The sequence below is a fragment of the Corylus avellana genome, chromosome ca5 (genome assembly GCF_901000735.1).
Source record: "Corylus avellana chromosome ca5, CavTom2PMs-1.0".
Classification (NCBI taxonomy): Eukaryota; Viridiplantae; Streptophyta; class Magnoliopsida; order Fagales; family Betulaceae; genus Corylus; species Corylus avellana.
In genome coordinates this window covers 30832886-30849677 of record NC_081545.1, presented here as the reverse complement: position 1 = coordinate 30849677, position 16792 = coordinate 30832886, and the positions used below count along the sequence as shown (strand labels likewise).

The following is a 16792-nucleotide window of genomic DNA, read 5'->3' as shown; positions in this document are numbered from 1 at the left end:
TGAATCATATTATTAATGTACAATGATGATATGATTTGTATAATATCAAATTAAGTAATTGACATTGGATTAAACAATGACCAATGTGTTACTTATAAACATAATTTAAGTATTAATGTATTATCATTATAATTTTAGTAATTTATATATTATCACTATAATTGATATGATTATATCACATGATGGCTTGATCATTAAATCATATGATTATATAATAATAAATAATACATATATAATATGACATAACTCATAAGTCATAAGTCTACAAGTTAATCATATGATTCATGTACAATGATAATCACAATTGATTCAATTGAATTAAACAATATGTTACTTATAACTACAAATCTACAATTTAATTAAAGCATTATTAGATACTTTAGAAATTTAGGATTTAGGAGTTTGAACATTACCATTTACCATTAGATATTAAGTTCAATTCAAAGAAAAAAGATTATAAGTAAACATGATAAGAATTTAAATAATTAATCATATGAATCATATGATATAATTTAATGAGACTATATGATTATATAATATCAAATTAAATAATTGACATTAGATTCAACAATGTGTTACTTATAATCACAATTGAAGTATTAATGTATTTTTTGAACATTTTTTAGAAAAAGAAATTTAACCATTTTTTGAAAGAAAAAAAAAAGAAAATTAACAATTTTGAACAATTTTGAATTTTATATATATATAATTGCTTATAGTTATATTATATGCATATTGAATAATATAAATGTATAAGCTAAATACTTAACTATATGATCCAATTACAATTCCAATACTTAATCAATTATTCATGTACAATGACAATGACAATGTGATTCATATAATATCAAATTAAGTAATTGACATTGGATTAAACAATGTGTTACTTATAATTACAATTGAAGTATTTTTGTTTGTTTGTAAGTTTATAAGATCAACACTTAATCATATGATCCAATGACAATTCAAATATTTAATCATAATATTTATATACAATGACAATGTGATTCATAAAATGTCAAATTAAGCAATTAGCATTAGATTCAACAATTACTTATAACAACAATTTAAGTATTAATATATTTTTCATTTTTTTTGAACACTATTTTGACAATTTTTAAACCATTTTATGAAAAAAGAAATTGAACCATTTTTTGAACAAATTTTTTTAACAATTTTTTGACCAATTTTTTGAACCATTTGTTGAACAATTTTTTAAAATTGAACAAGCCAAAACTACGTCGTTTTAATACCCATATATATTCATCTCTTCCTAACCTTAAACTAAACCTAATCAATCTCATTCCTAGAGGTTTGTTAGTAACGAAGATTATTATTTTTTGAATTGTCATAGTATTTTAATTACAATACAATTATATTAAGCACTTTTTGATATGTGTACATGCTTGTGCCTTAATATTATTATGTTTAATATTATAATTTTTCTTCTTTTGATGTCCACAGGATTTGCTAGAGGATCAAATGAGAAGATTGATGAAGTTTTAATGTTTTATTTGACTATTTGTATCATTTAATGTTTTATTTGAACTTATTTTATATGCTTTGTGTTGAACTTTTTTTATATTTTTTTTTTATATGTTGTGATAGTTATCTGAATTCTGAACTTTTTTTTGTATGTTGTGTTGAATTTTTTTTTTTTCCTAAAAAAAAAAGTTAACGAGTTATGATTTAATATTTAAGGAAATTTTTTTTTAAGTACAAGTAAATGTAAATTTTGGGTCAAATATTTTTGATTTTTCAATGTGGGCTCTTTTTATAGCAATTGGGCCCAAGAAGATATTAAAAATACAAGAAAAAAAAATGAGGGTAAAAAAAAGCCCAAAAAGCCCCAAAAAAAGCCCAATTTTAAAAAAGCGGTTAGCGGGCGGTTATCTATTTCACTAACCGCTAACCGGCCACTAACCGCTAACCGCTAACCGCTTAGCGGTTGCGGTTAGTGAAATTTACTAACCGCTAGGGCGGTTACGGTTAGCGGTTATTGCCACTAACCGCTAACCGTAACCGCCTTTGCACCCCTAGTTTAGAGGAAATTTCAACCATAATTTCTTTGTACTAAGCATTAGAGAATAACAAAAATAAGAGACAAAAATAACATAAAAACTTAAGGTGGTTCAACCTTAGAAGCTTACGTTCACTACTGAGAAGAGCTTGGCAGGATTATACAGTTGTATTACTAAGGGCGGCAAAACGAGTCGGTGGATCGACCCGTAATGATCCGCAACCCGTTTAGGGTAAACCCAAACACGACCTGTCTAGCTAACGGATCGGTCCCAACAAACTCGGACACGACACGACAATTTCACAAGTCACTCGACGACCCGCTTAACCCGTTTAGCTTAGAAAGTGATTTTTTTTTTTTTTTGAAAAATAAAAATGATGAGTCGGGTCATAAACGGGTCAATTGACCCATTTATGATCTAAACTGTTAAGGATTTTTTTAAAAAAAAATTAAAATAAAAACTAAACAGGTGTAATAGGTAACCCACGGTTGACCCGTTAAAAGCAAAATAAACGGGTCATAACGGGTTGACCCGTTTATGACACAAACCCGTTTAGGGTAAACCTAAACCTGCTAATTTTGTGTCATGTTCATGTCAAGTCGTCATATCATGTCAAAATTGCCAGATGTAGTATTACATGGTCTACATGAAAAATATGGTAGGTGAAAATGTAATTAAATCCTAAAGATTTAATTAAAGACCGACAACTATGGTAAATACTTCTAATAAAAAATATATCAACATTAATATGAAAATATATATATTCTAACACTCAAAATTTAGGAATTTAAAGGTGAAGATTGCCCAATTGAAAACCTGTCCAATGTAAATTCTCTCTCTCTCTCTCTCTCTCTCTTTATTTATTTATTTTATTTATATATATTTTCTCAATTTTTATTTATTTATTTTTCTTCCGATCTTGTTTGTTCTTTAATCCTTTTAGCTTTAACTTTCTTCGTTGCTTCCCTTTTTTGACTAATGCAGCTACAACGACCCCAATACAAGAAAAGGGGGCACAAAACCTTGAACCCAGATAGGAAATGGACTAAAAGATATAAAGAAATCGAGAGCAACAAGTTATGTTCATGTGTGAACATCAAATATGGATAAAAAAAAATTAAAGGTGTGAACATTCAATTCTTGTTAGGGTTTGAATTACTTTTATTAAGTGGCCGGTGTTATGGATGATTAATTAATTAGCATACTTATAATACTCTTTTATCTTTATCTTTATCTTTATCTTTTTTTCCTACACGAATCAAACACACACAGAGAAATGCAAGAGGCAGAAGCCATGCATATACTCCAAAAATACAAAACTATATATCTTATTTTTTAACCATTTGTTTGATAGGTAGACCAGTCATGTTATGTTAGGTTTCATATTTGATTTTGACTCTTTTTGTTGGTCACTGGATTGCACAGTGAGATAGCAATCCCCTCCCATAAAATTATAAACGACATCCCCAAGTTCTTTCTTTAGATTATAAACAATGCCTAAATGGGATTCCTGAACTTTCGGCTTGTCTAAAAAGAAGGATTACTTACCAATTATAGGATTAGTTTCCTGCAAAACCCATATACTCAATATGTAATATTATAAAGGACAGCCGTACAATGAGCATGGAGTCGAGCCAAGCGGCAATTTTTTTCTCCTTGTAACGTTGTTTAAAAGGAATAGTTTCTTATATATATATATATATATATATATATATATATATATTGTCAAGTCATTTGAGTTAACATCATATATGTTATTAGAAGTAATAAAACAAAATATGTACAGTAAAAATGAATCCTTGCTATTTCACTTTCTTTCCAAATAATTGAAGAGAAGTTTAATTATCAAATCATCATTATCATGAAATTTTCAAATATTAGAGATAAAATTAGAAAAGAGATAAAAATCGTTTTCTGGGCATGATAAAACCAGAAGAAGAGGGTAGAAAGTAAACGACAAATATAGCATGTGGAAATGAAGAAATGTCGAATAATTATAATATAAAGCGCATGTGAGATGGACTACACGTGCATATGGGTTTGGTTAATGTTCACTTATTATTAATAAAGAAAAGAAAACATCTTTTGTTGTGTGTGTCACTGTGTGTGACTCTCTCTATCCCCTGCACTGCACTGCACTGCACGACTTACAATGTGAAGAAACAGTGATGGAAAAACAAGATTCACTATAAAGAGAGGAGAACGACCCCCCAGCCAAAAGAAAAATAGCAGGAAAAAAAAATAAGGAGAAAAAAACACACACAAACACACGCACTCCCTCTAAAAATACTTATGCTCTGCCTCCGTGCAGGGCAGAGGAAGCATCTTATTCTCTGCATGCTTACTTCTCTCACATTCTGCTGTTGTTAAGGTTTCCTTCTTGGGAAACCCCGAGGTTTTCTCATTCTGCTTCTTTTGTCTCCCATGAGCTTCTCTGCAAAAAAATGGGTGAAGAATCCTTAGCCACAGTGCCCTTTGACAGAGCTGTCGAACAGGTCTCGTTTTTGTTTTCTTTTTGTTTTTTTCTTTTTCTTTTTCACTGAAGAAAATGATGTTTCATTTGGGTTGATTTCAAATCGTTTCAAAATATGATCTTTGTTAGTGTTTGCTTCTTTTCTTTCCCCTTCGCTCTTCGGTCTTTCCATATTGTGACGTTATTTAGTCCTTCACAATTTTTTTTTGATGTATATGTTTCTTCTTTTTCTTCCTGTTATTTTGTATCAAATTCGTTTTTGTTATATGTAGTGGAATGTTATATCATCATCTGTAACTGAATTTAAACTTGTCAAACCACATTGTTGGTTCAAATTTTGCTTATTCAAGTATGTGTTTCTGCTTTTTTTTACTATTATATTCGAGTTGTTACTGTTGAGTGGATCAATCAGCTGTTGCTTTTCTTTTCTTTTTCTTTTTTTTTTTTTTTTTTTTTTTTATTTTTTTATTTGGGGGTTTGGGGTGGGGGGTGCTGGGGATAATCAGGTATTGCTTTGAGCATTGTTTGTAAAGTTCATTAATTTTTGGTTGGCATCATTTTGCGGTTTTTCATGAATTGTCAGTGTGCCTAATTAGAATTTCAAATTTTATGTTCTTCTTCCTTTATCTTTTATCCTTTAATGTTGGCTTATATAACTTAAATATCTCACATGTTCGGAGTGATTTGAAAATGTTGTGTTCTTGTAGTTGCCAAAGCTTTGAAATGGAAGTTATAGTATTATGCTTGCAGAATCACAAAATCATATCAGAGATCGAACATTGATTGTAATTCTTTTGATATAACGCTACTAGAATTTGCTCTTTTTTCCGTTTAAGAAAATGGGTTTTTCTTCTAACATTTCAAAAGTTTGTGGCTGCCATTAATTGCTGATTGTGGTTTCCAAAAGCTTTGACTTGATTCTTACAGTTTAATGTTCAGCAATGAGGGGTCACATAGGACACTTCACTTTTATGACAGTAATGAAGACTTGATCTCTTAGTGTGAATGAAATAATCTGTAACACTAGGAGTAAAATTTGATGCAACTCAGCGTTAACTGGCATTCAGACTTTCTTTAGATATGTTTTTTACTCTTGTGAAATTATGTTGTTTTGTTAAGTAGTTGAGGATGGTTCCTCTCTCTCTCTCTCTCTCTCTCTGTGTGCTGAAACCTTTTTCTGTAAGTCTGTGCAGGCAATTGTATCCATAAAGAAGGGTGCATATCTTTTGAAGTGTGGACGAAGAGGGAAGCCCAAATTTTGTCCTTTCAGGCTTTCTACGGTGTGTACATATGACTTAGCATCTTTGTTTAGAATTATGAGAGCGTTACACTTTTGTGTAAATGCAGGTTTATAGTGCTTCACATTTATAGTAATGATATTTGCTGGATCAATGGTAATGAATTGTGTTTGAGCAGCTAGTTCCCCTGTAAAGGAAAGACCTAACTAACTCAACTATCTTATCATGGAGAACTGTGCAATCTCTGATAAATTTCTTTCCAAAAACATGTGTGGGATCTTTTAGACATTTGAAGCATCACTTGTTGTGGATAGCCTGTTTGTAGCATTTCATTATACAAAATAGTTAGTTGTGTCATGTGACTTATCTAGATGGGTAATAATGGCTGCATATAAAAATGGACATGACTTATATGTTGACTATATGGGAAATGTCCATCTATGTAATTTGAACTTCCTGATCTGGAGACTTTATATATATATATATATAGGATGAACTGCTTCAACTGAGAAAGATTATGAAGATGAGAAGTATAATAGAAGTGCCTTTCAGGCTAATTTCAATCTGAAGCGTATGTAAGATGAACATGGGATGATGCTGCAACAATTTTGGTGACTTTCAAGTTTTTGATATGTTATTATGCTTCATGCTTATAATTTAATGTAGTTATATGGACTGATGCCACTTCTTTTCTGTGAACAAGGAAGTTGGTTATTCTGTGTCTTTTTGTCTTTTGGTGAAGAATTGCTGATGTTACTTATTTCATGTTCTTTAGAATTTACAGAGAGTTTTGTGCCCTTGAAATCTATGGTTCATCACACGGTGCAGATACAACTCATTAGAACACAATTATGAATTTGTTCTACATGAACACGACTGACCAATACGAGAATCCCAAGCTATACTAGGACACACAAACTAGGTTTACATATTTTCTGTCATATATTTGATTATTTAATGACATGCCATAACGAAATACAATTCAATCAAGTGAGATTAAATAAGATCAAGTATGCATTTTAGTAGTTTAGCATACTTTGTGATGGAACAAAGGGGATAAAATTGTGTTGTCTGTTATAGATGTTTGAAAATCCCTTTCAACGTTTTGTATTTGGTTTCGTTTCTTAAAACACCATAAGACTTTGATTTGTTTTGGTAACAGGATGAGAAATATTTGATTTGGTATTCCAGAAAGAAGGAAAAACAATTGAAATTAAGCTCAGTTAAGGATACAATTGCTGGACAGGTATGTAAAAAGATTCTACTGCCTCATGTTTGCTTGAGTTGGTTATCCCTTGCTTTTGGGGTCTAAATATAGCCTTCTTCATTCTTTGGAATGGTAATTCCACTTGTTTCAGGCGAGCTTTCAGAGGCAATTTCAACCTGAAAAGGAATGTCTGTCATTTTCGCTTATCTATGGTGAACGTTCACTTGATCTGGTAATCTTACTATTCATGGAAACATGGTTTATACGTTAAATGTTTTATTACTTTTCCGGTTTGAGTTATTTTTCTTTGGCTAAGACTAATAGCTTCATTTTTGTCTAATTATCTTTTTCATAGATATGCAAGGACAAATTGCAGGCTGATTGTTGGTATCTAGGCTTAAGAGCTGCAATATCCAGGTGTCACCATTTTAGACCACTATGTAGCTCAAGGAGCCGCAGAGGGGTACAAACTTGTGTCAATAGTCCTGCTGGATTTTTTCGAAGAAAGCATTATCTTGGACTTCTGGAGGATACCAACGAATTTGAACAGGTTTATAATACCTCATTTTGTGTGTTTCATTCCAGTAATTTTGGTTGCCATACTTTCTTCCAGACAGAGTCATGATTGATTAATGCTGAAAATAATTTGGAAATTTCAAATTAATCAGGAAAGGTTTGAAAAGTAACACTACTGTAAGGCATAAGTCATTAGTAAAACTGGTGTTACTTATGATGGTAAAGTAAGTAACACATAAGTCTAGTATTCAGTCAGTAACATATGGTGTCAATACATGACTGATGCGTCAAATGGCTTGGTTGGACGTTCAAAGCCATGGCATGGGAACATGGAGTTTTGGGTTGCCTCCCAAACTAGGCTTTAACATGTGTCTTGCCACTCATCCATCACAGTGTCCGTTTCTGGTCTTGGTTTTTCCCTCATGCCAGACATTCTGACTTGTAATGATCCCTTTTACTTGATTAGTATTCAACTATCATACATAAGTCTAGATGCACTTCTCTTTTCCATCCATAATCTAATTTGGTGTTATGTCCAATTTAATCTCATTTCTCTCTTCATGCAAAATCTGTATTTATTTTTTATTTTTTCCAGAAATAAGTGCTTGGATGATATGATGGATAATTAAAGAAGCTGAAAAACTAAAAATCTGTAATTTCATTTTTAAAAAAATAGGATGCATCAGACTCATATTTGTTTGCAACTCTACAAGAGTTTTGTTGAAGTTAGTCAGATGCCTCAGACGGATGTTGGTGGATCTTAGAACAATCTTCCACTGCTTTCCCCGACTGTTATATTATGCTTGTAATAAATCAATTCCTTTTTACAACTTTCTCATTTCCATATTTTTTATATTCTTTTATCCTTTTGGTATTTGATTAAACTATGTTCAAGATAACATATACCTATGTTTTAGATTTTCTATTCACTCATAATCTAACCTGGTCGACTTGACCCAGTCATGATATTGAGGGATGGGGCCGTTTCTTGTAACAATCTGAACCCTGAGAAGTGATTGCTTAAATTTAGACAAAAATTATTTGGTCTAATCAAAACAAAGAAAAATGACTTGTATCAACTACCTTACTCATGACTATTATGCTTCTTGAAGGTGCGCAGTTTATGTGGGAGTCCTACTCTGTCACATTCAGAAAGGTGTTTTTCTGATGGCTTATCACATTCTTCTGATTGCTTTTCTTCGTCGGAATCAATCCTATCAAATATGCGGAATGCAATGGCTATCTCAATTCCCAAATCACCGTGTATTGAAGCAGATAATCTCAAGAAGAGGGTATCAATTTACGCTCATGCAGACCAAGAAAAGAATGTGCCTCTTAGGCTCGTTATGCCTTGTGGTTCTCGGCAAAGAGCAAAGAACAATATTTTGAATGACGTTATGATTTGGGGTGAAGGAATAGGAGGAGGGGTTGTTGGTGGTGGGGTGGACAGGTTTGGCAACCATCACGGAGTACAAGTGGATGCTGTATTACCTAAATTATTGGAATCCACCATGATGTTTGATGTGCAGAACATATCTTTAGGGGGGAAACATGCCGCCTTTGTTACCAAACATGGGGAAGTATTTTGCTGGGGTGAGGAAAAGGCGGGTAGGCTGGGGCACAAAATTAATATAGATGTGAGCTTCCCCAAAATTGTTGACTCCCTTATTGGGGTCCATGTAAAATCTGTTGCCTGTGGTGAATATCAAACATGTGCCCTGACAGAATCTGGTGAGCTATATACATGGGGTGATAATGGTTGTGGTGCTGATTTATTGGACAAGGAGAGAAATAGAATTCAGTGGCTGCCGTGTAAACCTTTTGGCCCTTTGGACGGTATTAGTGTAGCAGATGTTGCTTGTGGGGAATGGCATACAGCAATCTTGTCCACCTCTGGGCAGTTATTTACTTATGGAGATGGGACTTTTGGGGTTCTTGGGCATGGTAATCTTAAAAATGTTTCCCAGCCAAAAGAAGTTGAATCTCTCAAAGGTTTGCGGGTAAAATCTGTTGCATGTGGATCGTGGCATACAGCCGCTATTGTTGATATCATGGTTGACCGTTTAAAGTTTAATGCTAAAGGTGGAAAATTATTTACATGGGGTGATGGAGATAAAGGAAGACTTGGGCATGCTAATGAAGAGAGAAAGCTTTTACCAACATGTGTTGCACAACTTGTCGATCATGATTTCGTTCAAGTTTCTTGTGGAAGAATGCTAACCGTTGGGCTTACCAATTTGGGTACAGTTTATACAATGGGAAGTGCGGTGCATGGACAGTTAGGAAATCCACATTCCAAGGATAAATCAATCACTATCGTTGAAGGGAAGCTTAAAGAAGAGTTCATTAAGGAGATATCATCAGGTTCATACCATATTGCTGTCGTAACATCTAGTGGAAGTGTGTATACATGGGGGAAGGGTGCAAATGGGCAGTTAGGATTAGGTGATATAGAAGATAGAAACTCACCAAGATTAGTGGAGGCTTTGAGGGACAGGCAGGTGGAAAGTATTGCTTGCGGATCAAATTTTACTGCTGCAATCTGTCTGCACAAATCTATTTCTGTTAGTGATCAATCAGCTTGTACTGGATGTAAATTGCCTTTTGGATTTACAAGGAAGAAGCATAATTGTTACAACTGTGGTCTCCTGTTCTGCCGTGCATGTTGTAGTAAGAAGGCTACAAACGCCTCTCTCGCACCTAATCCTGGCAAGGCTTTCCGAGTCTGTGAGCCATGCTTTAATAATCTGCAGAACATCACACATTCAGGTAGGCTATCAAAACTGGAAAGTCGCAGTCCAAAGCAGCTATCGACCCAAAGAAAAGTATTCCCTGATGAGAAAGAAGAAAAAGGAGATGTAGCTCCAAAATGGAGTCAAATGTTGTCGATTAGACAATCTTGTAACAGGGGAAGCCAATATGGTGGAAGGAAGACCTTGGAAAATCAAGGGGAAAATCAGCAGCCTGTAGAACCTGTTTCTTCTTTGTCAGGTGGGCTCCCACAATGGGGGCAAGTCCCATGCCCACCTTCATTTAAAACTTGCTGTCCAGAAAATTCTGGGGCATTTATTCCTCTATCGGAAAATCAATCTGCTTCTGTTTCCCCACTTCATTTGGTATCTACTATTTCTAGTGAACTAAATGGGGAGAAAGGCATATGTGAGTCAGATGAGATGCTCATTGAAGAAGTTCAGAGGCTGAGGGCCGAGGTAAATGGTTTTTTACTTCCTTTTTTTTTTTTTTCCCAAGTGAAGTTGCTTTTACTAGATGTTGCCTTCTTGGTTGTACACAATCTTATTGTTTAGAATGTGCATGCACACAAGTAATGTTGTCTGGTACCTAATTTTTGAATTATGAAGATAGTCGGTGTTAATGCATATGCATCCAGGAAGAAGGGTCACACTGAAAAGTACTACCCAACTGCATATGTACCACTTTTTATTAGCCCTGTGCACACATTTTGGTCTCCAGCCAGACAGTAACTAAATTTCTTAATCTAGAATAGTCTTAAGTTCTTATCGTATAACGTTAATAATTTGTAAGGCTGTACTTAAAGTACAAAGTAGGGTTATAAACTCTGGATTTGTTACATTTGTATGTATAAAAGGTTGTTTTGTAAGCTACACCAATTGAATGGAATATTACCAAAATTGGTTGTATCATCAAGGAGAGAAGTAGGCCCAACAACTGTAATATACTTGGTCTATAAGGGTCTATAATGTTCATGATTGTAGGTTGGATATATGTTCCTTTAGCAATAGTTCAACCACGTTTGGGGTGCAAATCCGAAAGCACTACAAAGGCTTGTCTTTGCTGTGTCGCTTTCTGCATTTATATACTCGGAGAAATATTATTGAGCTAGAGAAGGAGACATAATTTTGGATTATCGCTATTAGACACTGGATTTTTTTTTTTTTTTTTGTGTGTGTACTTTAGTTGTGCCTTTTTTGTAGCATCTCACCTCGCTTAGGTATGGGGATGGAGATGTGCTTATATGTATACTTGCACCCTTCTTGACATAACGTATTTTAAAGCCATGATAGCCATGAACCTATCAGAACTCCGCAATTAAGTGTGCTTATGCGAGAGTAGTACCAGGATGAGTGACCTCCTGAAAAGTCTGGTTCAGGGGACCCAAAAGTGGACAATATTGTGTCATTAGGATGGAGTGTTACATTTTTTTCTCTTTCAAGGTAAATTTGTGCCACATTCTCTTTTCCTATACTTGTCCTCATCTTTTTCTTTTGAGTTTTATTGAGATGATCTTTTTATATTTTTTCCTTCTTTTTAATCTTTTAATTTTATGTTTATGTTTTCTTTTGGTTGTGTGATTGAAAATGCTTTTTTACAGCTTTGATGTATTATTTCTCTGCTTTCTCTTTACAGTCTAGAAGCCTTGAAAAGCAAAATGAGATCAGAAGCCAGAAGATTCAAGAATGTCAACAACAAATTGAGGATACTTGGTCCCTGGCTAGGGAAGAAACTGCCAAGTGTAAGGCTGCGAAAGAGGTCATAAAAGCTTTGGCATTAAGGGTAAATTGCTTATTTGTTATAATTTTGGGTTGGTTTCATGTTTCTGTTGTTCTTATGAATTACTATGGACACATACATGTTTCTTATTTTACCCCTATTTTAAGCTTCATCTCGCTTTCGAAAATGTTCAAGCTGCTGCTGCATCCCTTGACATTAATTTCCATATTCTCATTCCATCTTCAGAAATTGTTCAGGTGCAAACTTATTTTATAATTATAAAGATCTTTGTGTTTAACTATCCTACGGTAATTGAGAGTACTACTTCACTAGGGTTTGTCTACTGGAAAGTTGGCTCTCTTATCCCATGATAATTGAAAGTACAAATTGTTCACTGAGTTTTGCCTCCTAGAAAGTTGGGCTTTCTGCTTTGTAAAAATGGTACTTCATCAAAGTGTTATTTGGGCTGCTACGGCTACTGGCAAGTCATAAGTAAGGTCTAAAGGATTTGTTTGGCCTATTTTGTAACAGAACGATTAAGATATTCGCCATTCTTACTGCTAACTAATAATAAACTTTTTTTCTTGCTTTCACATTTTTTAAATGTTTGTGCATGCTTTCGTTCTTTGTAGGGTAGGAACCATCCTTCTAGTTGTCTGCCCCAGTCAGTCTTGTGTTGACCGACTTGGTTGACACTGATGAGTATATTGACTCAGATTGTTGCATCTGACCAAGATGTTCACTTTCATTACTTTCATGTACAAACTTGAACCCATTTTTTTTATTTTTTTTTTATTTATGTCGGGGAACCTCTTCAAGGCAGTGCTCTTCAGACCTACCCTTATAGAGTAAACTCCGGTCCCATGCACCGCACCCTCGGAAGTTTCTCTACACGGAACTGGTTAAGTCGCTTGCTTTGCACCAGAGGGTGTGGCCCTATGGAAAGAGGTGTTGAACCTTGGACCTTGAAGGGGGCAATACCTCAAGACCAAGGCCTTGACCACCTAGGGGTGCAACTTTTTTGTAGCCCATGCCTATATTGTGAATGGCGGCTTTGCCCAAATATACATTTTCTGGATGAATGTCCAATCCAATGGGAAATTTACATGAATGTCCAATCTAAGGTGAAAGTTACATCATGTGCTTTCTCTTATTTTTTTTCCATTTTTTTCATTTATACTCGGGGAAGTGCAAGTTTTATGGAAATGATTTTTGATAGATGGAATGATAGGATTGTTTTATGTTTAAACAGGTGACCACCTATCTGCTTATCTACATTCTGGTTGTATAGGAGATCCCTATTTAGGTGATCATTAATATATTCTATAAATACAGTTGATTGTTTATATTTTTGTCTCTTCTTTATATAGCTTCCACTGTTGGAAAAGGTACTAGATTGTTACTTTGCCATTGTAGATAAGGGATGACCATTGCATCAGACATCTCTTGAAAATTGAATTGATCTATTCACTTTAAGTAGGATTATAGCCTGACACAAATTTCTTGTACTAGGTGTGTTAATGACAGCCATTTGAAACATTGCTCTTTTAAGCTGATGAATTTACACACATCCCATATGAAGTAAAATGCCCAATTCAATTTTTATGGGACAACCAAATAATCCTTTACTTAATTCATTCATCTATATAGTATATAATGGGTTTCTATTAGTCTTTTTGTAAGAGTTGGAATTGATACCAATACTCTGTTGCAGCTTCATACAATGTCAGAGAAAGTTTCTTCTAATAAACAACCGAAGGATGCAACTCATGTCAGCCGGCCTCAAATCACACCAGCATATACAGATAGCCTTGAGGGGGTGTGCCCTATGATTGTGGCAACTCAACTGCCCCCTGAAGTAGGATTATCAAAAGACACAGAAGGAGATAGTCTATCTAATACTCCTATTATATTCTCTGATACACTAAAATCCAAGTATGGGAGAGGTGTTTGCCATTACGACACTAGATCCATGGAGAATTCACATGTCACAAGAACTGAATTTCCACAGAACGGAAGGAATGCATCGAAGCTTGAATGGGTGGAACAGTATGAGCCTGGCGTATATATCACATTTACGAGTTTGCCTCGTGGGCAAAAGGGGCTGAAACGAGTGAGATTTAGGTAACTATTATCAAATTGACCATTCCATGTGAATAGGATCTTATCTCGAAACTTACATTAATGGGAATTTATGTGTCTCTGGGTGTGTGCACACTTGTCTGTGTGTGTTTGTGTGAAGCTGCCTGCATACTTATCAAAATAATTGGGTGCTCTATGATTTTAACAATTATTAGATATTGGCTCTCTATGATGATCACAATTATTAGATAAGGGGCTTCAATTGATGTTTATTCTAAAGGATTTCTTATTGTTAGTGGCTTCATTGTGGTTTCCAAGATTCTAATGTGCTTTCGTTAGTTCTTTCTGTATTGTTTCTCTTGGTATCGGATACTGCATCAGTATGTTTTTTAACTGAACTTTCATTGCTACTTGCTGCTTGTTTTGCAGCCGAAAGCGATTCACTGAGAGGGAAGCAGAGTTGTGGTGGGAGGAGAATCAAGTTACTGTGTATCAAAAGTATGATATTGAGGGCTATAGCAACTCATCATAATCAGATGAAGGGCTTATTTTTGCTTGCCCTTTATAGATGATGATCTTGTCTACCTCAACAAATAGCTCTGTGGATAATGGTAGACAGTACGAGGAAGTTGATGCCAAGGCTGAAAAATTCTTCTAGTCCAAAACTTTAGGTGCCATTCAGATGAAGTACCTTGCCTCTGGCAGCCAGTGTACAGTTTTCAATAAAAGCATCTGTCTCTCTCTCTCTCTCTCTGTGCTTGTGCGATCTTGCACGTGCATGTGTTATACATTCAAAATTATGCACAGGGTGTGCCCTTTGTTGGATGCAGTTCAAACTCTTAGCTTACAAGAAGATTGCTGGTTAATTATTCACTGATGATTACCAAGACTGCAGATGGTGATCTATTGTCAAAAGAAGTTTTTCGGGGTATTGCTTTGGACTACTGTTATGAAATGTTCTCTGGTTGACAGCAATTCTTGTCTGCTGATATGTTGGATCGACGAACTATATGGTGAAATCATCACGGATTAGGGGAATTCTCATTTGGTGACATGGTTGCTGAGGCTGAGGATATTAACAACAAAAAGAAATCACTTTCCATGATGAATAATAGGAGGAATCCCTGCTTTAACTGCCAATGCCACTGAAAGAAGTGCAGATCAAAATATGAGGCTCCTAGAGGGTTCCTTGAATACCCCGACTCCAGCGACTTCGGTGCTGAAATGGAAAGAACCATAATGGTTAATTTGAAAATACTCTGCTAGAGGAGGAGACCAAAAAGATGTGGTCGGAGAGGTGCTGAGGATGGATTTGGCCTGCTTCAAACTTCAAGCTTGCTGAGTTGGTAAGAAATATTAACTGTTGATCCTTAGATGGCCATTAACATAGGTATAGCAGGATTTTCCAGAAGTACAGCTTTTTTCCCCTTACATCTCATCCAATCTGTATATCCATTCAGAAAGTAGTATATATTGTATTGAGGAGATTTAACTCTTTTAAGGAGTTGTTTTATTGAGACCACAATACAACATTTCGGGACGTTATTGAATCTAAATGCTTAAGTTAATAGCTTTAAGTCCAATTGTGTTTTATTAACCACTCACGCTTATAATATCTTTCCAACATAGGATTTAACTCTTTTCATCCACACGCGTCTACTCGGCAACCCCGGATGTGTGATCAACCATATCCTCTCTAGAACGAAAGTCTTTTGCCTAATATCATGTGTTAACAAGAGCTACACACGTACAACTATGCAGGGAGGGGGGACTGGCACCTTAGCTTCAAATCTTTTTTGGCCCCCAACTCCTGCCCATAATAAATTTTGGCTGTGTCCCCACAACCATGCACGTATAGTCCACTCTATTATAGGTCACACCACCTCAAGAACTTTATGTGAGCTCACCATGCAAGCATATAGATGTTGCATTCAACACTAGTTCTTCGAAACATTGCTTCTAATACCACTATTGGAATTTGCAGTATACAGAAGAAAAGTAACAGCCCATAAGAATAAAATCAAAATTATTAGGGGTAAAAAAGCGGTTACAGTTAGTAGTTATTGGCTAAAATTGCTAACCGTAACCACCTAGGCGGTTAGTAAAATTTACTAATCGCTTAGGTGGTTAGCAGATAACCGTTTTTTAAAGGAAAATTAAAAAATTTGTGCTTGGGTTTGGATACAATTGAAAAGCCTTTTGACTTGAGTTTTGTTTGTAAGAACCAAAAAAAAACAAAAAAAAAACAACAAAAAAAAAAAACTATATAAATTAAGGTTTACAAAAAGAGAAAAAGAAAAAAAAAAAAAAATCTTAAATGGATAGATTCCTAGAAGCATTTACATATATATATATATATATATATGGGTGAAGATAAATAGCACGGCGGAATTTTTTTTTTTTTTTTTTTGCATTAAAATATTAAAAAAAAAAAAATTTCTGCCTGGCATGCTTACCACGCCGCGTGCTCTGAATCACGACTCATATATATATATATATAGCCACCCCTTTTAACCTAATACTATAATCTGACTCTTATCAGTCTTGATATATTGAGACATTTTCCCAAATTAAATGAAGATTTATATTGGTAAGGGATACTTAAAATACGATAGGGTAAAGTCTACTTAACCTCCTCAAGCTATCATCACAATGACAATTTACTCTCCAAACTATCAATTACAACAATTTACCTCATAAACTACTAAAACAATGACAATATACCCCTAATTTTTTTTAAAAATGACAAAATTACCCTTACCAAAATAAAAACAAAAATACTAAA

The 16792-nt window shown here is 34.5% G+C and overlaps 1 protein-coding gene across 1 annotated transcript; it reads left to right on the top strand.

The window, feature by feature from the left end:
* Positions 1–4240: 4240 nt before the first annotated feature.
* LOC132182842 (PH, RCC1 and FYVE domains-containing protein 1) lies at positions 4241–15557 on the top strand. Its single transcript, XM_059596196.1, has 9 exons — positions 4241–4516; positions 5688–5774; positions 6895–6978; positions 7091–7171; positions 7295–7489; positions 8568–10664; positions 11842–11988; positions 13640–14049; positions 14437–15557. Exons 1-9 carry the CDS (start codon positions 4466–4468, stop codon positions 14537–14539), a joined length of 3255 nt encoding a protein of 1084 aa, XP_059452179.1. The 5' UTR covers positions 4241–4465; the 3' UTR covers positions 14540–15557.
* The last annotated feature ends 1235 nt before the right edge of the window (positions 15558–16792 follow it).